At 42.7% G+C, this 27773-nt stretch overlaps 1 protein-coding gene across 1 annotated transcript; it reads left to right on the forward strand.

Moving 5' to 3' along the window:
• scarb2c (scavenger receptor class B, member 2c) lies at positions 1–25926 on the forward strand. The gene is made up of 12 exons (XM_036528557.1): positions 1–215; positions 1068–1225; positions 3710–3854; positions 4305–4496; positions 6993–7084; positions 7485–7604; positions 8395–8573; positions 9050–9168; positions 11276–11349; positions 23140–23191; positions 25014–25172; positions 25432–25926. Exons 1-12 carry the CDS (start codon positions 87–89, stop codon positions 25471–25473), a joined length of 1461 nt encoding a protein of 486 aa, XP_036384450.1. The 5' UTR covers positions 1–86; the 3' UTR covers positions 25474–25926.
• Positions 25927–27773: the final 1847 nt, after the last annotated feature.

The raw sequence follows: 27773 nt of genomic DNA on the forward strand, positions 1-27773 counted from the left end.
TCGATGCGGTACCTACACTCCTTTCAGTTCAGTTCAGATTGGTTCACTGGAGTACTTTGTTGTTGGGCGGCGTAGTTTAAACAACTATGATAATTACCTTTAGGTTATGTTGTACTTACAGCATCGGAGTGCTGTCAATAGTAACAATAATTTTATCCATTGCTTTGGTGTTGTCAGGGGTATTTCAAAACGCACTGTATTCGCGGATAAAGGAGGTATGTTATGCTGAGTGTGGTTGATTGTCGTTGTTTTGGGGACTTCGTTTTGTTCATTAGCACGCTAGCTAGCTGGCGATCCGATCAGTCTGTGTCCTAATTCATTGCTTGGAATCATTTAAGTAGCCCAGCAGCAAGTTTGCGAATCTTGTTCGAAGAATCTCAGATTAGGGTTGACATGCTGGCCAGCTGTCCTAACTAGGTTAGCTCGTTTTTTTCCAGTTGTGTTCAGTCCTCATTTCAAACACGCAAGCAAAAGTCGAAACCAGTGTTAGCCATTGGAACACATCGACGTTTTTGCTAGCTAGTTAGTTTCAAATCTAGCTAGCTATCTTGATTCCTCTCTTAGCAGGTGGTTCTAAAGTGATGATATGGATTGACTAGATAGATAGCTAGACTAACCAGTACGATGTGACTATAACTGTCTTGATCGCTAGCAAATTATGATGTTTATTAGCAAATTATGTGGTGATTCAGAAAGACAGTCTACCAGGATAGCTAACATCGCAAATTTAAGTACAGCTAGACAGAAACCAGTCTGCAACCTAGGTGTATTATAGTTTATTGAGATTTAAACTGAATATTTACTAGCCAGATGAGTAATTTTTCTTTTGAATGTTAAAAATTAAAATATATAATATCTCCTCACTCATGTAACCAGCTATACATAAATATCAGCATATTTTGTTTCCTGCTCGTTATTGTTTGGTACGAATTAGACTCAAGCTTAATGTATTATTTTGTCAGTTACGTTTACTTTATCTGTAGCCAGTAAGATACATTAGCTCTTGTGGGTTTCTATAATGCACCAATGCTTTTACTTAACCTTATCCGTTGTTTTTTGGTGTACAGGAGGTCGTACTGAAGAATGGAACAGAAGCATTTAAGGCCTGGGAGAATCCACCTCCCCCGGTCTATATGCAGTTCTACTTCTTCAACGTCACCAACCCGAAAGAGGTGCTGACCGGTGATCGTCCTGCAGTGGCTGAGATAGGACCTTACACCTACAGGTAAATTTAGTGGCGTGAATTTGTTTAAAATGGCTGCCACCTTTATAGCAGAGCAGCCTTGCTGGAAAATGAAGTCAAGAGATGCTTTGGGTAGGGATTCCAGCTGTTATGTACAGACAGTTTAAACTGCTGCAAGAACCATGTAGTTCAGTGCACTGCCTATTTCTGTGCCTACCAATATTCTGCATATTGCATTGGTGTCATATGATGGCTGGCACCCAGTCAAGAGGGAAGTGTTGAAGGCAGCTTGTGCCACTAATTACAGAAGAAAGAACCTTAATCCTAGTACCAGCCGGTTTGTACAAATAGATGAAATTGATCCCAAGTCTACAGACTAGTAGGTCCTTAAGGGCAGCAGTTATCTATACCTCAGGAAGCAAAGAATGTGAGATTCACTTTACTTTGATGTTTACAGCATAGATTTGTATATACAGTACCAGTAAAAAGTTTGGACACACCCGATTAAGATAATGGGAAACATGCATCCAAAGACATTTTGATCTAAAGACTTATGCTTAAAAGCTTGAAATTTGTTTCTGAGACAAATATAAATAGTGAAATTGATGCCCATGTATGAATTTCTTTCCAAAAAATTTTAATTTTAAAAAATAATTTTTGACTATTTTGAAGAATTTAAAAGACAGATTGATTTGTTTTTTAGTCACTGCAAAATACCATTCTTTACTAATATTCTAAAATGTGGACAATAGTAAAAATATAGAAAGAAAAGTATGTTCCAACGTTTGACTGGTACTGTAAGTCAGACTCAAAAGCATTGCATTTCACAAGACCATTTCAGATACAGTTGGTCACTGTAATGTCACATACATTCTTTGACTAATGTGGTGACTGGTCCAGTGACTCAAATGTAAAACTAGATAATGTCACTGGGCTAAAGGCCCAAAGAAACCTTCTGACAAAGACATTTTGTTATACACTCATACACAGAGTTACAGCACATTTACTGATTTTCTGTCCCACGTCAGCATTTTTATTTACTTCAAGAGATGATGGAGACCTGTGACTCATATATGGTTCATCCCTTCGTCCCACATTCTTCCCTCTTGACCTGTATGTAAATATAATCTAAAGTTCACTACTTTAATGATAGCAATTTTTGCAAAAGCAAGTCAGACATAACAACAGAACAGTATTTTCCAGCTACAACAAAGACAGTATGCACAAGTTATGTATAGAGGATGAGACAGACAATGCTAAGGTATTGATGACTTAATAAAACCAAAGACTATCTGAAGTGCGTTTTATGTTGAAAATATTTGCACCTCTTTCTTTTCAAAATGTAATAGTAGCAAGCATTACTAATGTGCCGTGGAATTAGACACTAAACACTACTGTGATAAGATAGCTGCTTCTTGTCAGTTCTTGGTACATAAAAACATGGTTATGCGATTGCCAAACCACATCAACTTTTGTCTCAATACAGTATCACGTTTCTGCAACACTGCACTGCAAAACAAGTAGCTAGCTAGCCCACAGAATAAAAGTAGCTACAGTAACTATATTGATATCAGTAAAAGTACATATTGTCATGTAGTAGCAAACTAGGCAGATGTTTGATATGATCCAGCATGTTTGACATAATCTTGATGTTTTGTAGTATTTCTCTCTCTCCCCTCCCTGTCTTTCTCTTCTTCCTTCCTTCACCAGCATAAAAAATATCTAACTTGTACATTTTTTTTCTTTTGTAGCATTTTAGCATAGTGTTTTATAGCATTGTTTGTACAATTTAATCAGTGGTATGAATAAATATAGAGGGCACTGTATGGTGTTGATTAAGATGCAGTTGATTTTTATACCCTAAATTGTAATTGTGGTGAAATGTATCACCATCAAGCACTTAATTAAATTTAATGCAGTACAAGGCTATCAGTTTGTAACAGTCACTGAGTGGTTACCCACTATGCCATGTACACACCACTTCATTAGATTTTAATCCTTCTCTGTGTCTTTATTTCTTCCAACAAACAAAATGCAGGCCCTAAAATCTTTCTGTTTTGGCCTGCTTTCTGTTGGCAGCTCCCAGCTTGACCAAAAAAAAACAAAAAAGCTTCTACTTGGACCGCCGTGTACTCTTTGTATGTCCCACACATTTGTGACGTTGGCTTTTCCGAGGACAGCCAAGGAACCTCCGCCTCGCAGAGCAGAACACTGTTGACAACCAGCTTGGTTGTTATTTTAAGCAAACAGACAGCGGAACGTGTGTGGTTTCCACCACCATTTAATTTCTGTTCCTCGTGTGATCGGAGGTCAGACACGACTGGACTACTAAAAATTTAATGCAGCCACAAATGTGAAACAGGGCTGAACTTTTTGAATATCGCCTCTTTTTAAGAGCAACGGCTGCCTATGGATACTATTGGCTACCTCCTAATGTCATACTTGCATATAACCCCAGTAACCAGTACCAGTATGTTTTGGAAAGTTCTGAGCGTGAATACCGACCTGAAATGATTTCTCCTGTAGGGAATTCCGCCCAATGCAGGAAATCAACTTTTTGGACAACGGCACCAAAGTATCTGCTGTCAATCCAAAGACCTATGTATTTCAGCCCAACATGTCCAGAGGGTCTGAGGATGACCTCATCCGAACTATCAACATTCCTGCTGTGGTAGGCACGACTCCATTACTCTCCTCTGTCTGGAATATGTGTTTATTGCCAAACAGGAGCAAGACTGTAGACATTATGAATATTAGATTTTTTTTTTGTATATTTTGTGTACCTCCTGCAATTAACACATCTAGTATCCACGGTTTTAAGTTAGTGTTTATATGCATAACATTGTATATCTGCTATTGTCGCCACACAAGGGATCAACAAACTACAGTTACAGGCAGAGAGATCCTGAAGGATTTATGACATAGATATGACATATACAATATACAATAAGATGCTTCATATCTTCATGTATGATGATGCATGATATGTAATCTTTTTATCCATGAGATGCTTATCAGTATAAAAGTGTACCATAAAAAAGTCTATAAAAGTGTATTCAGTATTTATTTGAAGGTTAATTCAAGCCCTTGAAAGTGGTTTTTCGGTCTTTCTTTTCCCCAGACGGTGATGGAGAAGTTTAAGGGCCATCCTGTTATCAGCGGTCTCATCTCCGCCTACATGAGGTCGCAAAATGTAGGCCTCTTTGTGACGCGCACTATTGGAGAACTTCTCTGGGGATACGAGGACGAGCTGCTGAAGGCTCTCGCCAAGTTTGTCCCCGATCTTGACTACCATTTTGGCCTCTTCTACAAGGTGGGCTGGCGTCTTTGCTGCAAATATTTCATCAGTTTGTGCGGAAGGGGTGCAACGTGTTGTCATTGTATAATTTGTGCAATTTGATGGGCTGCCATTTTGATGTGAAATCGGACTGCAGTGTTTCACAACCGGCAAGCCCTTGGCATAAACGAAATGACACCATAAGGATTTATACTTGCACTGCCTCTGGAGGAGGCAAAGCACAGCTACAGAGGTCATAAATATACAATGAGTGATTGTTCTGGTCTCAGAGAACTTTACAGACTGGCCAGTTTTCAAAAGCGTCTGATTTTTATTCCTCTCGCCTGAATTGGAAAAACGACTTTGTTGTCTTTGTTGTTTTCCATAAAATTTGAGTGAAACCTCTAGTGCCTTGCCATCTAGTATCAGATGTAATAATATCAGTGAGTTATTAGCAAAAATCAGCAAAATTAACACTATCAGCAGAAACTTTTGCTGAGGAAAAAGAGTCCAAATTTAGCGTTTCAGTCGTGTGAATTTGATGAAACAGGTATTAGGTATAGACAGTGGGTGACAGCCTCTTTTTGAAGGAGAACATGTTATTCAAGACACATGCAACATCTTCCTACATCTTCCAACAGGTTTTTAATGGGTCGGCTGCAGTTCAGTAACTGGTGAGAGGACTGACCTCGGCACATGCTGTGCTCTTTTCATGTCCCCCTCTATGCCAGTAACAACAGAAGCAGTGAATGCTGAAATGCAGGCAGAGGAAGAAAATACATTCACCACGTACACTGCTGGTACTTTACTTATTTGCTGCTGTACGTTTAACGAGTAAATGCTAAGCTAAGTAAATCATTCTTGATTAGTGCGTCAAGGTTATCAAATAAACGATGATAAACACAACTAGGTCCCTGTTTAGGCAGCAGTAATGCATGCAAGGCGCGGGCACTAACGCTCTCCTCAAAATGGCCTCTCCAAATTATAATGGTTCCAGCATGCACAGTGGCTGGGAGCATTTGCTTTCTGAGCTGAAGGTGTAACGTTGACAGATTATGTTTGTGGCAGCAGTGTGACAAATCGTTATGTTTCCTCATAATTGGTTTCGGTGGAGAAGTCGAATACAGAATAAAGTGCTGTAGCAGGAATTTGTGAATTTGTGAAAGAAGTTAATTTTTAAATTAATTTTTAAAAAATCATTAAAGTACAGAAAACTAATTAAATATTAACTAAACGAAACCCAAAACATTGCTCGTATAAGGTGTATCGTTCTAAAATTTCTCTCCAGTTATGATCAATAATAGGAGTGAAATCAATCCAGAAATCAATCCAGAAATCAATCCAGAAATCAATCCAGAAATCAATTCAGAAATCAATCCAGAAATCAATCCAGAAATCAATGGGAGTCAATGGACACTAACTGCAGGGGTGACAAGGATTGGCTGTTGTAACTGTTTAGTTACCATTGTAACTGACAAAACTTTAAAAGTGACCACATTTCATGTGGCATTAGTCTATAATGACAGTTCACCACTTTTCAGGTGGTGAGTTTATTATTTTTATTATGATTTTCAGATGAATGGTAATTTTATATTTCATGTATTAATTATTCTCACATTTCTTTTTGGGTTTATCAGACCTTTGCATATTAACATGAACACTGCAAAAAGGCTGAAAGGAACCTAGCACATTAAATCACTGACAGCGCAGTATTATTTTTGTTTCTTGAGTTTTGTGCACAGTATTTTAACTTAATGTCTTTTGCACCATTATGATTATCAAACCAGCTTACTGGTCTGATCCACTATCCACAACCTATCAGTTGTGTTAATTATACAGTGCTTTTCCTTTCGTTTTACTGGCATATTAGCTAAACTCATTTTCAGTTAAACATTGTCCTGCTCTTCAGTACAGCCTATATATGGCCACGTGGTCACGCTGTAGGAGTTGTCTGGTGGGTCAGCTCTCTCACACTGCTGTTCCTCCATTTCCTGCAGACATTGCACATTTGCACCTTTTACCCACTTTTCCTGCTGGGATCCTATATACTGTGCATGACATGCAGCCGGGAGTCACTTGCTCTTCCGTTGATACAAGCTGCCTCTTTTCTCTACTGTACTAGCTAGCAAATACAAAATGTGACGTTTTAATGTGACGTGTTATGATACTTCAGTGTTGTCACGTTTGACAGGGGAGAACAAAATGGCAGTGATGTTGTTTGCCACATACCAGTGCCGAACCCACTGGCACCACACCACAGCCGCAAGGAGGAAAATAGCAACCTCAGCACAAATGTCATGCTTTGCCGCTCCAAAATGCAAGTGTCGCACCCACAACCTGTGGTCGACTCGTCTCTGTTTGATCTTCTTTTTCCACCCCCTGTACAGGACTCATGTTGTGTTGTTTACAGGTGTGACTGAATTAAGCACGAAGAGCTGCAGATTTTATTGAATTTGTCCACAAAAGCCCTTCTGTCCACTTACGGTGTATGAATATTAATGAGCCATTCTTATGTTGATCTGTCATTTTTAGATGAATGCCTCAAACGATGGGGAGTATGTGTTCTTCACAGGACAGCAGAACTACAAAGACTTTGCCCGGGTGTTTGAGTGGCAGGGACAAAGGTACACGCCTCCTTTCCGGCACATTCTCCTGCATGTGCTGTCTAGTAGAATATGTGTGCTTTTATGTATCTGATTCATGCATTTAGCTACCAAGGGCAATTTTGTGACCACTTGTATATAGAAGAAAAGGGTACAGGGCCAGGTGTAAAGAACTGACTACAGCACGCATATGTAAGTACAAGCACACAAAGAATATCATTTGTAACGTTGCTCTGGCTGATTATGCGGTCAATTGACGTTCAGCCAAAGGTCAGTTCACAGCAGTACTGGCTAAAACTGAGCTTCAGTGCAGTCGTTTTGGTTTCATGATAAGATAGGCTAACCCATTCCAAGGCTAATGTGAGGTGTTGCCTGAGTCCTGCCTTTTTCCTCATCCTTACTTCTTGTTCGCTGTGCGCAGGTCTCTGAGCTGGTGGAGCACGGACGAGTGCAACATGATCAACGGAACCAATGCCGCCGCCTTCCACCCCATCATCACCAAGGGCGAGACGCTCTACATGTTCTCCTCTGACCTCTGCAGGTTAGCGCGCCAGTCCGGTGTGGCCCGCCCACATCCAACTGGACCAGGGGAGGCGGGGTCAGCGGGGGTCATGGCAAAAACTCCCATTTTATCCCTCGCGCTTGCTGAAAATCTGGCAGATTTTCCTTTGGCTAGACCTCAGCCAGCATTTAGTCATGTCTGCTGTTTAGATTAAGGAGGTGCTTGCAGACTTTGGTCTCGTAGCTCCGTGAAGTTGGCATTTTCATTTTCCACTTTTCATTCGCAGACGTTAGATATCATACCTCCCTTTAAACTGATGAGCAAGCTAGTGATTTAGGAAAGGTTGGCTGCGCCTTCTTACACATCGCCACCAAGGGCCATTCTGGTCACGTGCGTGCATCGCGAAAGGCCGTTTTGTAATCTTCTATTGACTCCCGTGACATGACTCAGTTCTGGGTACAGACCCTTAGGAGGTTTAAAAGCTCTGGATCAGGGGAGCAAAGACAGTGCCACAGACTGGCAGTAAGCTCCAAAAGTAGGTCAGCGCTTACCAATACGCCGGTTTCGGATGAGGGAAAAAAAGAGTGTGCTGACCGAGGAAAAAAATATAGCACGATATCATCAACACCCAGTGGGTCATCCAAAACCATATACGGAATGCAAAAAGGGAAGCGTAACCGTTTCAGTGGTCCACAGCCGCGTGTGCTTTGGCTTCCTCTTCATTAGCGACCACCGCATGGATCTGCTCTTTCCAAAAAAAAAAAAAGTCACACAGAAGTTTATCGTCTCACAGGTTAATGGCGTTTCTTGTCTTCCGTTTTGGTGGCAGGTCGCTCTACGCCCGGTACGAGAAGGACATCCTGGTGAGGGGCATCCCGGCCTACAGGTTCGTCCCGCCCAGCGAGGTGTTCGCCAACCTGTCGGTGAACCCGGCCAACGCCGGCTTCTGTGTGCCGGCCGGGAACTGCCTCGGCTCGGGCCTGCTCAACGTCAGCGTCTGCAAGCAAGGTGAGGCCGAGGCCTGCGTAACAGCATGGCATTTTCAACAGCGTGGCGTGTGGAGGTGGGGGAGGGGAACGCACTTCGCTTCGATATATAACTGATATAAAACATTCACCTGGTGTTACATGGGTTCACGAGGGCTGAACGGGTCAGGATTAGTTCAGCTAGTTAAAACGGAGGATGAGTAGGTGAAGAGAGAGATTTTGAATTTAGTCAGGACACCGGTGCTTATATCCCAGCTGTGCTAAGAGGGCCTTGCGTTTAAGGTGTCATCCACCCAGTGCCACCGTTATTGTCCTGGCCACCTTATAGTTGGACTCAGTACTGTACCACCAATGAGGTTGAGGCAGTTTATGGACAAATAATCATTTTACAGCTGAGGGCTCACCCATTACTTTGGAGAGGAGCCACAATAGGTATAAGTGCAAATGGTAATGTAATACCAATAACCAGATATTTTCTCGTTCTTTTTTTCTTCGCAGATGCGCCAATTATCATGTCATCACCACACTTCTATCAGGCAGATGAGAAGTATGTTGAGGACATTATCGGGATGAAACCAAGGAAAGAGTCCCATGAGACTGTCCTTGACATCAATCCGGTAAGTGCACCGGTTTGTTTCCAATAGGTAGTGTTTCTAAATGTTGACCACTAGAGGGCACACAAATACAATGTTACTGTGCTGGAGTTAGTCCTTGAACCAGAGACGTGTCAATAAATTGGGATTTTATTCCGGGAAATAATAGCAGAGTTGAAAGAGTTTGCTTAGTACCATGCGGTGCATCTACCAGTTTTCCTTCTTTTGAATTTTCAGTGGAATGGGTCTTATTGGTTTGTCTGCTGTGAATCTTTACTTATTTGCCTGACAATAAATGGGGGTTGTCTTGTCAGAACTCACCAAATACTAAAGGCTGAGAGTGCTTTAACGTATTGACTTGATGCACACAAACCACATACCCACAAACAAACACACACACACATTTACTCCAGAGCTTTTGTTATAAAGAATTACAACAAAAAGATATGAAAGCAGATGATTTACTGTGTGCTCATTAATAAATTAATATGTAGTTTGACAAAAAGTTGTCAAGTTGTCAGAATCCCTGCAGTTGGATGCAGGGATTCTGTTTCGTTATCACGATAAACCTTGAGCTGTTTAGAGGTCTGTAAAAAGCAGTATCTCAGCTCCCTCAGTGTGTTCCATGGCTGTTTGCTTTGATTGGTGTCACACTGACATGAATACAGGCATCTGGCGTGCTCCGTGGATCTTAATGACTAAGCGGTTGCGGACTATGCGCAATCCTCTCCTCGAGAGGAGATAGCCGGGCACACCAAAAGCTCGGCAAAACAGGAAGATTTTCACCTCAAGAAGAGGGCCAGGACTGTTAGTCTGAAGTCCTCTGCTTGATAAGCGAGGATTTATAGTTGTGTTGTTCAAATGCGGATGATTGGGGGGTGGGGGGGTGGGGGGGTTCGTACCAGGGCCAGAAGTAATGATGATAAGCGTTCATGCCTCGCTGTCAGGTTTTCTGTCATGAGTGATCCTCGGCACCGCACCGAGGCAAGCGTTAGCGGTTAGCCTCGCTTTCCTCTCAGCTCAGCGTAGGGTCCCCTTTCTTTTTGGCGATCCATGCGAAGCCCTCAGTGCCCTTGCCACCCGTACCCTCTGCTGGTTTTAGAACTGGGCTGCCGCCAGCACCATCGTCATGATTATTATTCCAGCTGTTAATGGCAGCGGCAGGAGCTGAAAGGTCGGCCGGTACACCCTGTCATTCAGCTCCGTAAAAGACGAAATATTGTGTCATCGGGTGATTGAGACAGTCAGTCAGTAAATTCATTAATCAGCCCGCTCCTGTCCCGGCTGGCCGTTCTTGGACAGAAAGCCCTAAAACGTCATGCAGTGTATACCCTTCCATCTACTTTTCGGTTCTGAATAATCTGCTATCAGTTTTAGTGAGCCCGTGGGTGCATGCCTAACAGTTTTGGACACAGTAAATCGTTTTGGATACGTGACGGCAGTTGTGTTTCTTCAGAAGTGTTAATAATAGCCGAGCCGCTGCGTTGATCGAAGTCCACCAGATCATGTAATCTGTTATCTGTGCTGCGTAAATATTGGAGAGGTTTATGATCGATTTTATAAGATGTCCTATTCCTAACTGTAATGATAATGTGCTGCTGTTTTTCTCACTGATGGTGCTGTGATACAGAACCTGATTTCTGTATTCTGTTATAGCTGGCAGTATGCGTTAGAACTCTAAGACCACCAACAGAGGGCAGTGAAGTTCCTTTTTGTAGATCCATTCACTTTACCCCTGATTGTAATGAACTCTCAGTTAAGAATGCAAGAAACTGTTTGCTTTTGTTTGTCTCTTAAGCAAAAATGAGTGTTTGGCAGTTGCTTAAATGAGTGGAAAATGTGTGTGGGGGAAAAAGCTTCCTTAAATTAAACTGAAACAGAGACACAAAGCACATTGTGGTTAGATATATTGAGACTAAGGCATAGCATAGCAAAACTTGTTTTGTAGCGCCCTAGTTTCATTTTAATGTTCACTGCCAGTATCAGGCAGCGGGTATTGAAGTGGGTTGGATGATACTTGGACACCACTGGTTAAAAAAATGAGTTTGGAGTTAAAAGCATGTTGCGGTTGGCCTGTGATGATTCTCATACACACGGCTCTGTGCGGTCTGAAAATCCTCTCTCTTCCCAGCTCACAGGCATTCTGATGAGGGCGGCAAAACGGCTCCAAGTCAACGTCTTTGTTGAGAAGATTCCTATTTTCAGGTAAGCCCATGACTTGAAAACACAACAAACGGTGATGCCACAAACACCGTTGGGACACTCAAAATGTCTGTGCTCCTAATTCTCAACACACACATTCCTGGCTACAAAATATAGTCCTTGCTTTCATTTTCTTCAGTTTAATGCTGTTTAAAATGAAATTCTATTGATGTTACACGAAGGGAGCACCTGTGGAGACAGTCATTGTCATGGTTTTGAAGTAACGGCAAACAGATCGGGTACAGGTTATTGTCATGGTTCAAATGAAATGCAAATAAACCTTAAATGTTATTTCAAGTGTATGACACCTCTGATGTAAGATTTGCAATCTACAAAATAACAAATCACAGGATTCACTCCCTTAATGGAAGCCAAATTGTGAAATTTTAGCTGATTCTCTGGCAGATTTGTGATGTCATCTGTACTAGTCCAAAAGTGATTGGCTACAATTTTTTCATGGCAGCCTCAAATGATATCAAATTGTCAGCACCCGGAGGAGGATATCTTCGAAGGGTCGACGCAAAAATTTCACCTGATTGGCTGAACTTTCGCTGTGTATATTCTAATACTGTCACATGGTTGGAAAGTAGACCCTGAAACCGAGCCGTATCGCATTTCAACATTAATGCTCAAAACGCATGCTGAATTCCAGCACAGTGTGTACAGGCAGTGGAAGGAGGTGTAAGTTTCTAAAGATCTGTGTTCACAGGATTCTGATTTCTGTTATGAACAGGTATTTGTTACAGGGCATCAGGGTCAGTGATGATGACATATGCATTGGCTTTTCATTTTTTTTTTTTTTTTTTAAATAACGTGCCAGCATAAAGTGACCATGCCAGTAGATAGTGAGGGCGTGCAGATTACCTTATTCATTTCACTCAAGGGTGTGAAGACTGTCATGCTTGCTTCAAGCAAATCAATCAAAACCTTAGAATGGAAGAACTTATGGCCTTCAGTAGGATGTCACCTCATTTAACCTTGACACCATCTGTGACCGGCTAAAAACTACTGCGTGATATTGAAGGGTGTTCGTACGCTTCTCATTTTATGGTTACATTTCTTTAGCTCTGGTTCAAACTTTGTTATTATTGTGTATTGTTGACTTTTGTTTCAAGAGTATGTCTCAAAAATGTTACTGGAGTTTTTTTTAGCGAGAGAGCTGATAACTGATTAAAGGGAAAAGCAGAACTCAGTCTGGACCTTGCAAACACATTTGCAGGCGTGCCAGTTGATGTAAATCAATTGACCTTTGACCCCTTTACTCCAGGGCTGTTGAATGACATGCCAGTGGCTATTTAGGGTGACGCCCACAGGCTAGCGTGACCCTGAGGGACCCTGTCTTTGTCTAACCTTCTAAACTGGACACAGGCGCATTGGGACTGGTTTAACAGACTACACTGGAGCCCGTCCTGCTAGTAATCTTTTTCAGTCTCCATCGAGCTGCGCTTAGCCCGTCTCCATTTGCTTAGCAGGAAATCATTTGTCTGCTTAATTGCTGGAGCACCGCTTTGATTGTGTCAGCCTTAGCAAATATCTATGTCATGTTTTCCCAGAAAAGAACGTTCTAGATTCTCTCTACCGCAGCCGCTCCCCCCCACCCCCTGCCGTGGTTGTTTATGAGAAATGACGCTGTAATTCGGAGTCACGGAGCTCTGAAGCTACCATGTGCGCGGTGGGCAGGAATCCACCGCGGAGAAACCCTTTGCCCTCTGAACCACCTGTGAGCTGGGGGGTGGGGAGTTGGGGGGTGGTGGGGGGGGGGGGGGGGGGGGGGGGGGGGTGAGCGGGCTCGCAGCCTGTGGCAGCACGTGGAACGAGTCCTCCAGAAGCAGGAAGGAGACCCTTAGGAGAGGGGACACTTTAATGGATAATCCGTGACTTGTTTTAGCGACCCGCCTCGCCCCTTGCATGGGAAAGACATCAGAGCAGCTGCCCTGTTAGAAGATTGAGACACAGCTCTAGGGTTAAAAGTTTATGACACCCCGACCCCGGAGGGGCCATTGACGCAAATGCAACACAACTGAACATTGCGCCCGCGCTCGCACTTGCAAACAGTTTCACATCCGGACGGCACCTACAAAGAGCCATCGTGCTAATGCCGTTCAGGGAAAATGACACCCCTGACCGCACCTCAGCCAGTCACCCACTGGCATAAGCTGCGGTCTGTGCCTTTGAACTGCAAAAAACAGGACCAGTGACCAAGCAAACATATGGGAGAGGAAGGGTAAAGTCCAGCCAATGGAGTTGGAAATATTAAGAGGAAGGAACAAACATATTTTTGCATTACAGCAGGAAAAAAATGTATCTGCTGGCCAAATAAACATTTGGCAAGCCATTACTAATAAGGTTAATTCAATAAACAAAAAAATCTTTAAAAAAAAATAATGGAATGGCCTAAGGAGACCCACCAAAAAAACAAGTTTTACTTGTTTACTCTTTTTTTTTTTTTGCTAAACTGCATGAAATGTGCTTTGGGCTTAAATTACTTCTTTTCTGCTCAGAGAGTAATGTGTATAACATGGTTGTTCATTTCAGTAGGATCCATGGCCAGACATTAACATTTATTTATTTAGCAGACGCTTTTATCCAAAGCGACTTACAAAAGTGCATACAGCAAGTATAGCGACAGTACGGGGACAGGATGTGTACAGTTCCACAATTAGACAGTTCTCAGCTGAGAGCAACGTCTGTTTGAGGAAGGACATGATATTTAATTGCTTTATCCAGTTTTAAGGCTGTGATTTCTAACTGCTACAGATATGTAAGGCTGGAGCAGCAACACATGCAATCGATAACAGGGTATGCTAATCAATAAAACAATCCCTCGTAAACTACCCAACGTAATCCCTCGTAAACTACCCAACCACGTTGCCTGCTAAAACAGACAGTGCTGAATATGTCCCACGGTCCTGCGGCCTTTTCACAGGCCAGGCCAGAGTAAGCATAAATCGTGCCCAGAGGAGACTGTGAGCATCCTGGAATGCGGCTGTAACTGGAAGCGTAGGAAGGGGAGTGAGGTTTTCGGATTGTTGTGCTGTGGGTGAACACCCCGCTTTGGTGAACCCTGTCAATTCCCAGCCTGACAGCATTAGGTGTGAAATCGCAGTAATTTCACCGAGCCCACACACTTGGCATGGATGCTTTCGAGCATTCTGCCGACTTCAGTCCATGCAGAAGATGCACAGTAACACAGGACTGATCTTGTCAACAAAATAAGGGCACCTTTAACCAAAGGATGGGCGTGCACACCTGTTTATGACCAAAAATAGCAACATTGAGACTTGTCTTTGAGGTTAAAGTCAGCAATGTCTTCTTGGTTTAGGTTATGTATTATTTATACTGTCACTGTTTTTTTTTTCTGTAGGAGCACAAAATAACAAATTGGTTTAATTTACTGCGCACCAGGTCATGTAATCCGTGCTTTGCAACTTAATTTTGTTTTTGCGGAATTCAAAATACCGAAGCCTGCCGTCAGTTATTTGACTATGGGGAAGAAGCTCACTTGAAAACTTTGTTTGCACAGTTTGGCTTTGTGAAATCAGACCTGCTTCAGTGTGAATTCCCATAAGATTATATTCTTCTTCTAATGTACAGACCGAGTAAAAAAGTGTGTTGACTGACAATTTATTTAAATGTATACTTTTCCGCGTAAAAAATACATTGCTATTTTTCTCTATATACATTCATGGATATATTTATTGATATGTTTTATCTTCAGCCATGTGTTCACATTCAGTTTGCAAGGTGTTGCACATACGCTCATGTTAATACTGCAAATGGAGATTCAGTAACACCATAACTGAGCTTTGCATAAAAGAACTGTTTACATTATTAATACTGTATGTACTCTTGACAGGAGCCACAATCGCAGAGAATTGCCAATCATAGGTCACAATGATGGATTCTGACAGCCTGCTGTGCTGTATAATGTGTTATAACAGTGTACCAGTTTCTGAATCAAAACTCAAACTGGAAGACTGGGCCCAGTCAGGTCTCCAGTCTCCAGCATTATCAATTAGCGCATGGCAGTACCAGTTGCTTTGTCATAATGAGTCACTGCCTGCCTGGGTGTTTTTTTCCCTCTCACATTATTGTTCCCAGAAGTGCTGACCAACAGTTTTATCTGCTGTTACAGTCAACACCCTTGCCTTAGTGTTTCGATCACCAATAAAGCATGGAACCTGTGCCTGCCTATGACAGCTCAATTAATGTATAGGATGGCATTAAGGAAGCTACTGGAAGGGGTGTTGGTTGCCTGGTAAAGGGCAGACAAATGACTCAAGAAAGCCTTTCAGTGCAGAGCACATAGGGAGTGGCTTTCCAATGATATGCCCAGAAATGGCCCTGATTACAGTGGTCGTTATAGACATCATAACATTTATTAAAGAGAGGGAAATAGATGTAAGGGAAGGGTTTTTTTTTAGCTACACCAATTATGCATCTCTTAATCTGTCCCCTCAGTAACCCCCTGTGGTTTAGTTGATATTTTAAGATGATATTAATTACTTTATTTATAAAGTGTATGTTATATAGGCAGTCAGAAGTTTAAAGTTTATAGTGTAAACTTAAAGTGTAAGTTAGTGTATCATTTTTGCTGTATCGGTCTGATTCATGCTGTTAAAATGGCAGCTCGATGCATCTGACTGGTGGCCAATGTATAGTTACCCCTGTGTAGTACCCTATTGTGTAGCTGTTTTTCACTACAGTTCTTTGCAATACTTTTGATGGAAGGTGCTGTGCAGATTCCATGTGTAAACAGTAAATCAGTCTGGACCATTTACAGTAAGGTAGTAGTATGGTTGTGTTGGTAAGCAGGTCTGATGTAATCAAAAATGGGGGGTAGCAAATGCAGTCCCCCCATACACCCACACAACAGCAGTGACTGTGGCAGTCACAATACCCGAATTCTGAACTTGATAACGGTTCAGTCTCACAACATTCAATACCTTTTTCCGTGCCAAAAAAATATCAGAACACCCCAAATAAGGGTTTTTTTTTCTTAAATTAAGGTTAGCAGTGGGGTAGAGAAATCCTATATTCCTAGATCAGCACTGAAGAGTGGGTTCTGTGTCCTTGGGCAGACATAAACAGAAGATTCATGCAGTGTATCTAATAAAGTGGCATGAAAAGTTGCATAAGCAGGAAACCACTAACCACACAGTAACAAGCGTCAGTGCTAAACATGGTGCTGAGATCACAGACATGTGCCTAGTTTGACGTGTAAGTGCAAAGCAGTACTTCTAATATTTCAGTGAATCTCTCGAACCACTTTTGAAATTTAGTATCTCAGTAGTATCTGTACTTTTGCCAACCATAGGAGTGACTATTTTTCACAACACAAATCCCACAGTACACCGCCGCTAAGAAAATGGCAACTGGGGGGTACGCGCATATTCCCTGACACCATTTGAATGACTCATAGGCGCCTGACAAGTCACAGGGTGAAAGTAGTGAGTCGAGGAAACCGTGCCACCGCAACCACCCCTGTCGTGGGAGGAAGAGGCCGCTTTGTTCCGCTGCTGTAGACTCTGGCCGCTGGGCTCGTACCCAGGTCCTAGGTCTCAGCCTGACAGTGCAAACCTGTTTTGTTTATGGCTGTGTTTTGCTGGGGAATCCTGAGCCCTGCAGCCAAAGGCATTGTAAGTTCGAATCCGGGGCCGTGCTGTTTGGCCAGAGTGACTGGGCGTCCACGGCGGTGCCGGAATCGGAGAATTACGTTTGTTGCGGTTAAATGTGGATGATGTCACAGTGGGGCAAGCCTGATGTGCAACTTGCGATTCCCAAGTTAGAGTGAAAAAGAGGAGAAAAGATTCTGGTTTGATTTCCCGGTGGCTCTCCTCCAGGTCCTCAGCATGGCTGAATGACCTGAAGGAGTAATCCTACGCTGTCGTCAGTCAGGATACGGCTCGTTTGCAGAGCTCCTTTGGCTAGAGTTCTTCTCTGCATCCCTCTGTTTGCTCTGAGCGGCCCTGCACTTGGTGAGCTGCGTGTCCCTCTGTGCGTGTCTGTCACCAGCAGCCTTGCACTGCAAGGGCACACCGTCTGTCAAATGGGAGAGGCCATCCCCTGGACCCATGGCTCCCAACCTGGGGTCCGCGCCCGCCTCGAGGGGGCGCCAAAGGTCACAGGGGGAGCGCAAGGCTTTTCTTAGATACAAATAGGGGGGCCTCCAAGGAAAAAAGGTTGGGAACCACTGCCCTGGACCACAGAGACTGTCTGAACCACTAAACCCACTAGTCAGAGCTTGAGTGCTGTATGTATTATGATCCCCCCCATCCAGAGATATAGTGCTGTGTCTAGTAGCATTCCCCCATTCAGAGATACAGTGATGTGTCTACTTAGACTCCCCCATTCAGAGATACAGTGATGTGTCTACTTAGACTCCCCCATTCAGAGATACAGTGATGTGTCTACTTAGACTCCCCCATTCAGAGATACAATGATATGTCTACTTAGATTTCCTCATCCGGAGATATAGTGTTATGTCTAGTATGATTCCACCATCCAGACACATGGTGCCATGTTTAACATGATTCCCCTATTCAGAGGTATCATTCAGTTTCTAGTATGACTCCCCCATTCAGAGATAAAGTGCTGTGTGTTGTACGACTCCCCCAGCCAGAGCTACTATTCTATACCTGGCTTCGCTTTAGCAGTGTGACAGTGTTTTTGTTGACCCTGAAAATAAGTGTAGACCAAGCAGAGATATTTCAAGCCTCCAAAAGGGAGAAGGAAGCTATTGCAAGATGAGTGCTTCTTCTCACAGCTGTGCGCATTTAAAGGAGGGGAAATGATACCCCGGCAGAAATCGCAGTCCACAGCTGTGCCAGCTGATGTTGGGATCCCTTTAATTTTCTCCATGTTTGGAGCGCATGAAAGAGGCTGTCTTTGATGGGATTTATGAGGGTAGACTGCCAAGGTCTGGAACCAAGCAGTGTTTTACAGCACATACAGGATGCTGTTGTTTTTGCTTTGCATGTACAGGATATATATATATATATATATATATATATATACTCGGTTTTCTCCTAAAGTCAGAGGTAGGTGGAGGACCAGTAATTGTTCAGTTTTGCAGACTGTTGACCCTGCGCTGTTTTGTAATTTTATTTTACATTTACATTTATTCATTTGGCAGACGCTTTTCTCCAAAGGGACTTACAAGTGAGGCAGAGGTATTTTACAACTAAAAGTGACATGCAGGTTTGCTTACACAAGTTATCCTTTTCGGTCCACAGTTTGAACGTTCAAAAAAGAAACACGACATACAATGCGGTGCCATTGGGTCATTATGAAACCACGGATAGTAGTTGCGAGACTAGCGTAACGCATCACACAGTTCTTGCCAAAGTCTTGGTTCTGATCAGAGGAAATGCACTGGGCCCTTCCCACTCTGATAAGGAGCAAGGCCTCCTGGGATACTATCCAGGGCACCCTTCGCATGTGTACGTGCGGGAACGCCCCCTCCACTGGCGCTGTGGAAGAGGAGGATAGTGCTTTTCCCATAAGGAGCGTTTGTTTTGTACATTGTTAGCTGATAGGATTGCAACCTGATTTATTGGGGAATTCTGACCTCATGTCACTGGCGCTTGCCAGTATCTAAATATGGAGGGTAACGGGGGTGACTGTCGGTCAGCGGAGGGGGAGAGTAGGGAGGGCTGTTCCCCGCTTCCCTTCAGGTCTAGTCTGTTTTCCCTCTGTTCCTGAGCTCTTGCTTTGCTTATTTCACTCACTTGCTGCAGGGTAGAAAACATTTTTGACTACGCTCTTGAGGAAATTCTTCCCATATGTTTTTGTTTTCATGCTGCGCTCTCCCTGAGCTCTCAAACAGTCAGCTTGTGCGGCCCATACTGTGTCAGCTTGGAGCCATTAAAATGCAAATGTCCTTGTTGAATTCATTTCAGTGGGTATAGAAGGGACCTGTTTCCATACAAATAAACAACTGTTTATTTCTACCCTGTTGACAATGAGAGATATCTGTGAGTGGTAATGTTCCAGTTCCAAGGCAAATATTTCAGGTTCAAATTGCTCACATGAAGTGTCCTATCGGGAAAGGGTATCTGAAGACAAATTATATGTGACTGAAGCTATTGCCATCTTTAGGTGTGGCTGTTACATATGCAACATGAGAAAATAGTTTTTCCCAATGTGGTCAGTGTTGTGGAAGTTGTCACCTGACACCCACTAATTTGCTACATCACATGACATTTTTGTCATCTAACAGCCACTCTTATCCAGAGCAACGTACATATGTTACAGTTTTTACATGTTATCTATTCATACGGCTGGATATTTACTGAGGCAATTGTGGGTTAAGTGCCATGGCCAGGGGTATAGCAGCAGTGCCCCGTTGGGGATTTGGACCAGAAACCTTTTTGGTTATCAGCCCTGCTCCTTACCACTATGCTACACTGCCACAGCTGAGCAAGATGCCCAGTAATTCCCATTCTGTTCCCATTTGGTGTAAAGAATGTGTCAAAGCATTGGAAGAACTGTATTAACTTAGCAGCATTGGTCTGAACAGGTTGGTACATCCTTCCAGCTTCATAAATTAGCAGAATGAATCCTACAGAAACACACGCATCTGAATAGTTGCGTTTAGTGACACTCACTTAAGGATCTCTCAAGATGGACTTAAGAGTGAAGTCAGCCCAAGGCTGTAAAGTGACAGATGTTGAAGTTTGTGCTGCAGTAGCAAAAGGCAACCTTGAGTTTGACCAAAGATCGTGGGCAGTTGCCAAAAACAGTACTATGATTTTGATTACCACGTTACTCCTGGACTTTACTCTTCACAAATCCAGATGGTCAGAGCTTATCAATATTTTTAGAAATACGGAAGTCAGTGAACTTTGCTTGTCTGGTACATAACAAATTTACTGCGTATGAAGTAAGAGGGGAAAAAACAAAATCTATTCAATGGTGCTGTTTTCTTAAATGATTGCATTCCTTCTTTTAATTTAATGGTAAGACCTGAATGTGTTTTAATCCTGCAAAATTTTAGCTGTTGAGGAATGTCCCTTTTGACATTTTGTTTCTTTTGTTTTTGGTAGTGTGTGCCAGTGCAGCTGTGGGGTTCAGACGAGTCATTTTGTATTTTGTTATTGCCATCAGATGTAAATGCTCATACCAGGAACGCGTGAGTAAAGGTGGAGATGAGCCACTTGCCGGCTGACCATAGACTGGCGTGCGACTGAACCACCCTGCTGTCCTGGAATGAAAATTCCTCTACATTATCAGAAAAAATTGGCAACTGTTGATCTAAAATCAGCGCTTTGGGCAATACTGGGAACTTCCTGCTCTTAAATATTTGGAGCACACACTTCCCATTTTACACCCTCCTGGCTAAACTCTCCACATATTTTTCCCCTTGCACCTTCCTTTTCTTCCCTTGACAATGCTAGACGGCTACAGACCTAAAAAAGGATGTTCTTTTTGGAAATGGAACAAATTGTGTATCTGTTGAAGTGCTGAGGACACGGTTCCAAATCTCGGCACGCAACCAGGCCTAAGTGTTCCCAGCACTGACTCTGAGGAGTATTCTCACTGTGTCAAACACCATTTCACTACCCAGTCAGCTGTAACGGCACCATCCTCTTGGGACTTGGGTGACGGATTTCTTCTCAGATTTTTCATTTCAGAATCTGAGCACAGCCTCAGCGTGTTGAGGTTTGTATGCCAAAAAGAGTTTAGGCGCTTTTCTTACAATACAGTATCACGTAAATGAAGGGTTGCTGTGGGAAATTTCAAATTAAGGTGCTTAAGGAAGCAGTTGGAGCCGTGTAACCACTCTACAGCAAAGAGGTCAAGACACATGTTCTACATGCTTGTAGATGACTAACTGCATGGCATCTATCACTTGTCTGTTTTATTGATGTTAAGTTTTCATCATAGAAGCTTTGTGGCTTAATCCAAATAAGTACACATGTTCAATAAATATATATGGTAGACATGTTTCATGAAGCCTTTTTAGCAAGTGTTCAGAATTATCAGTATTATTCACCCTCCCTGTAACTTTTACTGAACAAGGTGAATACGTGAATGAAAGACTGATTGAATGAATGGGTGAATATCATTGGAGAAATTTACATACTAAAGCATATTTATGTATTATGTACATTCCCCTTATTTTTCTAGTGCCAATTTTAGAAGAGAAACATGGTACCAATTAATTACATTGTGATGAAATCACTATTATTTAAGAAATCATTGTCAGTCAGTGGAGTGGTAGTGAGCAGGACAAGTTTTGGGGTGAAGCCCTCGTGTTTTGGGGGTGGCAAAGCCCTGACCTTTTAGGCGAGGCAGGGGGTGAAGAGGCCTTCAAGTGTGCAGTGCAGTCATTGGATTATCATATGCTCATGGTAGGGTCAACAAATGAAAAGGGTAGTGCTGCTGATGATCACAGACAGGTTTACAAGTTTTGTGTGTAAGTCTGACTGTGACCATAACTCTGCTTACACAAATTCTGACTGTTAATGCTTCCAGTGTTGGTATTTGACCATGCTGTTGAAAATTGATTTTTTTTTTTTTTTACCACCCATTACGGTAATGTGTGGTAATAAATGCTATTTACTAAAAAAGGACCTATAAAACTTCAGGTTTACAAGAATGTCCTTTCTGAGTGTGGAGAGGCAGGCCTGGGATGGCACAGATCAGTTTCAATGGACCCACATATCCTCAGCTAAATAAGGACATGAAAGGGGCTGGATTCCCAAGCCATCCCACTACAGTTGGCCCAGTAGTGCACCCATTTTGGATGCAACCGAATACAGCACCCCAACGGAGCCAAGAATACCAACATAGTGTATAAATAATCCGTTTGGTGCGTAAACGTATAGCAGAATTTAAACCTCTAAAATTACCCCCTACAATTTCCACAGCGTGGGTCAAACTCAGCATCAGCTTTGTAGGTCTTTTTTAGTCAAGCAGACTGGTACATCCATAGTGAATTAATGCATTAATTTCAGAAGCTGAGGTTTTGATCATATTGCTTGGCTCAAAGTCACTGATTATGAAGAGTGCCTTTACTCATGTCTCCATGCATTCAAAGCAGAGTGCTAATTTTACTGATATCAGTCTGATATTACAAACAGGGTGATACAGTATACACCATAGCAACCTCCATAATGCTGTAAGGAGGCCACGAAAGTACAAAATAGGAGAAGAATTCCGTGTCGTTTCTTACTATGAAAGTGTAGTTGATTCATTACTACAATCACTGAATCACACTTATACTGGATGCAGTATTATCGTAATGCTGTAATATTAAATACTTTTATAATTCAACATTATTATTTTATGTCATTGTTTCACCTTTTATCACCCAGCTTTAGTAGTTGCCAGTTATGCTTTCAGCTCATTGCCATCACAATGACAGGTGCTGAGCCCAGATAGGAGTGCAGGGCAAGACACATGCAGTCCTCCGATACACATGCACGCATGAGGCGCAACTGTTTTTCACACTACAAGTCCCACGCTGCATCAGGAGGGCAAATGCCATTGCCGCATCATAGCGTCCTTCCAGCGCTATCTGAAGATTCAGTTTGTTCTGCCAGTGTGGGTTGCTGGTCATTGTCTGCAAACTACATGGCTGGTTTCAAACCCGAGCCATAGCGCTCAACTTGCCCTTGTGCTGCAAGTTCCTTTACCGTCTGAGCCACTCAGGAGCATGATGTTAATTTTAATAAAGCATAATGTGCCTCAAAACAGCACGTTCCCACAAAAGGTGAAGGAAAACCGGGAGGGATTGTCTTATTTGGGATAAAGTTCATTTCCCGCATTCTCTCATTCTCCTTGCAGCCAGACCGGCAATGTCAAGACACTGGTATTTCCCGTGATGTATCTCAATGAGGTAAGTCTTTGTTTTCCTTCACATTGTTACTTCGTATGGATTATCAATCAATTTTGAAAACATTGCTCCACCTCACGGCAGAGACCGAAGTGGGCTAGAGGTAAGCTGATAAGAATCAGTCCCAGACAATTGAAGAGAACTACATGTGGCGAGAAAACTCTCGATGAAGTTGTGTTTACTAAACACTCTGACAATGTGGATGTAAAATAGCAGGATATAAATAGTCTCCATTCATTTAGGCAAAGGCCTGATACCCTAACCACTGTGGCCAAATGGAGTAAAGGTTACTTTGCTGGAAGAAACCATCATTGTTACGTACCTCATTGTAGGCAAGGCGTTCCCCATAATTGTAGAGCACAGTGAGTTGGACCCTTTTTTGGGGTATCTTACAGAAATAACCACAATGACCCTGAAGCCTGACATGTGGTTCTGTGCCATTTAACCTTACTTTAACCTGATGAATTTGGATGCAAATTTATTTAGCCACAAGACAAATGGCCAGACTTTTCCTGCTACATTACATCATCAGAAATCCTCTAGTACGCCTAATAAATCTTCTCACTACTGCTCTATCCACTGAGGATTCCCTGTACAGCTATATCTGTTCACTGTTCCTTATTGTAGAGCATCATGAATAATGTATCAGTTCATTGTATTCTCTTGCAAAGCATTGTGGGTAATTACAGCCATAGCTACCAGGGATGGGACAGTAAGACAATGTCCATCAGAGGGTTTTGCCCTAAACCAGGCTAATGACAGTTTAGTTCATTAGAACACTTTAAGATTGAAAATACGGTTGCATAAATCCTGTGGCTTTAAAGTGGTAATGTTTGTATGGATTTCAGAGTGGCAGAATTATTTTGTAGATCTGTAAATCTAATATATGGAGAATGCATGGCTTGCACTTGTGAGTAACTTTGCATTTACGCCAAATGTGTTCTATTAGATACTTCAATGACTCCAGTTTTCAGTGTTTCAAGAGTCAGGATTATAAAATCCATATAGTTGTAGTCAACCACTGCTGTGGCTGATGCAGTGTGCTAAACAGAAGCGGTGTGCTCATTGCTGCATGCATCACCACTGTTTTGAAATAAGTTGTCAGACTTGATCACTGATTAGTTAGGTAATTAGGCCTTAGTTGTTGCTTCCTGGCAGTTTGAGGAATGGAAAGGAGCATTAAAAGCGAAGGAGCATACTAAATGTTGCCAGTTCAAATCCCAGGTTTGGCACTATTATTGTAAGTTTAGGTAAGGTACTTCACCAGCACTTCTTCAGTAATTATCAAGTATAAATGGATATCATCTAAAAATTGTTAGCATGTAAGCATGTATTATATTGTAAGTTGCTCTGAATGTGAGCATCTGCTAAGCAAATGTAATCATTTAATCACATGTTTATCCTGGATTTGCAAAGGTCTACCAGTGTTTTGGAGGGAAAAAGAGTTTCCGCCACATGAGCCCGACCCTTGAGCTGCTATTATCCAACATCACAGTAATTGTTCCTTGTTGATATGGGAGGGCCAAAATGTGTCGCTTCCTAAAAACAAGTTGGTGTCCCTCGGGAATCTTTGGAAAGTTAAGCCCACTTCCCCCGGGGGGTGTGGGGGGGTGGGGGGTGGGGGGCAAGCCAGTCCAAGGAAGCTGTACATTGTGTCTCAAAGAAGAATTTTGGCCTTACTGCCAGTTCTCAGTAGAGTGGCCACATCCCTACCAACAGGAAGCAAGAGGCGTTGTTTTCTCCAGGCTAGCAGATTAACCTGGCTTACATGGCGCTGGTGCGTTGTTGATGACTCCCAATGTCCGTCTTGGCACCTCTCTCTCAGAGCGTGGTTGTCGACGAGGATTCAGCCAAGAAGCTGCAAGCCGTGGTTACCATGGGCAACGTGGTCGTCAACATCCCCTTCATCATGATTGGCCTGGGCATCCTGATGGGCGTGGTCTTCATGGTGCTCATGTGCTGGCAGCGAGGCCCCGAGCCTCAGGTGAGCGGCTGTTACACAACCTGCAAACCTGAACTGCAATCCTGTTTGCAGCTTCCTAACCATTCAATTTAATCATGTTTAACTGAGGTAATGGTTATGATATGTGGTACCAAGTTTCTTAACCTTATCATTATTATTGTTATTGTTTTTTTTTTTTTTTCCATTCCCATATGATTGGAGAGGGGCTGTTTGCCCAGTGCTCACGAATGCTCAGTTGGCTAGGAGAAATGGCGATCCTTTGTCCTCTCTTCTTTCCCAGGCTTCTCCAGCAGAACGCCAGCCCCTACTGGGGTCATCCTAACTCCGTCGGGGAGGGGGCGGCATCGCAAGGCATCCCGAAGATCACGCTCACTCTACTCTTCACATCAACGATGTCCCAGCGCAGAAGCATCACACCCCCCCCCGCCAAAAAAACCGCTCCTTCCCATACCCTCACTTACAACTAATAGTACTCAGTGCATGTTACCGTGGCGTATGATCGAGGCTTTCCTGAGGATTAGAGCAGCCGACGCACTGAGAGTCTTCATGAAGTGACGCGCTGCTCCGAGGGACATGTTTAATGTGTTGTTCCCTTTGATTGTTTTTACAAGTTCTAAATTCTAATTTTTATTTCGAGTGGCGGTCATCAAGCCGTCCACCCCCTGTGGTGCGCTCGATTGATTAAAAAAAAAAAAAAAAAACTCTACTTAATACACTGCAGGTAGATTTTCAGGTGTTCTCATTCCCGTTCTACCCTCTCTTGCTGCTTTTTTATGAAAACATATTATATATTTTCAGTTGGTAGATGCGTGAGATGTAGATGCCGAAGCCTGGCCTGACGGCGATTACCGTCTTGGCGATAAAAGGCAAAAGCAAACCAAGTCTTTGCTGTCCCGCTATGAGCCCCACGGAGAGCGCGATCTTTCGAATAGAGTTATTCTGGGCAATATGTTGTTTGAAGCAGGGCATGAGAGGTAACAAAGCCCGCCTCTGGGAGCAGGTGCGTCAGGTAACTTTGCTGCAGACGCTGCCAATGACCACAATGCCAAATCCTTTTAGAAGGCCAACTGTAACTTCCCTCACATCTTGGGCAGCATTTTAATGCACCAATCTTGAACGTGCTCAGTCTGTGATTTCCATTGGTTTTTGCCTTTTTAAATGAAGCCACGCAAAGTCAACAGATCGACGCCGGGGCTCATGGGAAACGTGAGCAGAGCAGTTCCGCCGAAGGACGCGGGGACGTGCCAACCTTCTGGGGCGTAACGACCTTTTAGCAAATTATTCTGAAGAGCTGAGAAATCGTAGACAGCAACAGGAGATTGAGAAGATTGAGAAGGAAAATATTATCGTTAATTTGACATCCTGAGCGGCATCAGTTGTGCACCGCTTTTTTTCTAATCATCAATAGTAGCCAAGATGAAGGCTTGAATGAATGAATTTCTGTCTTGCTAGTCGTTTATCGTTGGTTTGCACTTTAAGGGTGATTGTAAACCACTAAATCAGGGGTTAGGGCAATGTTTATTTACAGAATTTTAAAAGCTTTTTTGAAAGAAAAGTTTAATTGTTTGCAAACCAATGTATCCAGCTGAATGGCAGCCATTGTGTTTCCATTGCGTTTACTGGTGAAATATTTGCGAAATTCAGATCAAAGAATGAGAAAGTAATCGTTTACATATAATGGACAGGCACCGTCCTTTAGGACTAAAGTGTGTTTCCTATAAATGAATAAAAAAGTGACCAGTATGTACCATGTAATTATGTATGCAAGCGTTAATAGGTTAACGTGCAGTAAAAATTGCCAGACACAAACTCGGTTTGACCAAAAAGTCTTTGTTCCACAGTGCAGTCAAGAGCCTGTATTTTCATGTTCATCGGCCAATCCCTCTGAGCTCAGCCCTGCTGAGGTAAAGCAGCTCACTTCCATCAGTCAGATCATTTAAGAAAGCAGTTTGTATTTTACCCGTACTATAATGTTTCTGTTTGATCCCATATGTTCTTTGTCGTTAACCCTGAAAAAAGCCAAATCTACTATGAGGGCTTTTCCTACTCTTTTTAATGAGGATGGTGTATGACATATGAGGAAAAAAAAAACACAAAAATTGAAAATGGGCAATTTAAAGGGAAATGTAAAATGTCCTTCAGGACTGTTGTCTGCATTGAGTCTCCTGCACTAACCTGCTTCTCCCCACATGCTGTGTTCAACACTTACTGCATACTACCAGTACTATTTACAGATACTTCTCTTGAACAAGTGCCAGCATCTCTCTTTGTTAATGTACCATCTGTCTTGTCATAATAATGTCTGTAACCATCTCACAGAAAGGTACTAATGTCCTCTCTGTGACAACACTGTTACTTCCAGCCAGCAGTATTTCCCATGTTTTTTGGCAGCTTTTGCCAAATGCGCTTGTTGAACGATTGCTGTTAAATATATTGTGCAGAACACTTCATGTCATCCTGATGGTAACAGATGTAAATATTGATTTTGTGTACTACTGTGTCATTTCTGTTCTCTGAACCCCAGTAAGGTCTGATGATGATACGGCTTGATCCCCCTGCCCGAGTCATACCAGTGTGTTTCAAATGACAACCCATGTTTTATTGCTTCCAAAACCAGTACAT

The sequence above is a fragment of the Megalops cyprinoides genome, chromosome 5 (genome assembly GCF_013368585.1).
Source record: "Megalops cyprinoides isolate fMegCyp1 chromosome 5, fMegCyp1.pri, whole genome shotgun sequence".
NCBI classification, from domain to species: Eukaryota; Metazoa; Chordata; class Actinopteri; order Elopiformes; family Megalopidae; genus Megalops; species Megalops cyprinoides.

Bases quoted from the DNA above. Each gene is read 5' to 3' on its own strand.
- scarb2c (XM_036528557.1), top strand. From the start codon at position 87: ATGATAATTACCTTTAGGTTATGTTGTACTTACAGCATCGGAGTGCTG. The intron at 1,226-3,709 runs GTAAATTTAGTG...TTTCTCCTGTAG, and splicing joins ATAGGACCTTACACCTACAG to GGAATTCCGCCCAATGCAGG. The intron at 3,855-4,304 runs GTAGGCACGACT...TCTTTTCCCCAG, and splicing joins CTATCAACATTCCTGCTGTG to ACGGTGATGGAGAAGTTTAA.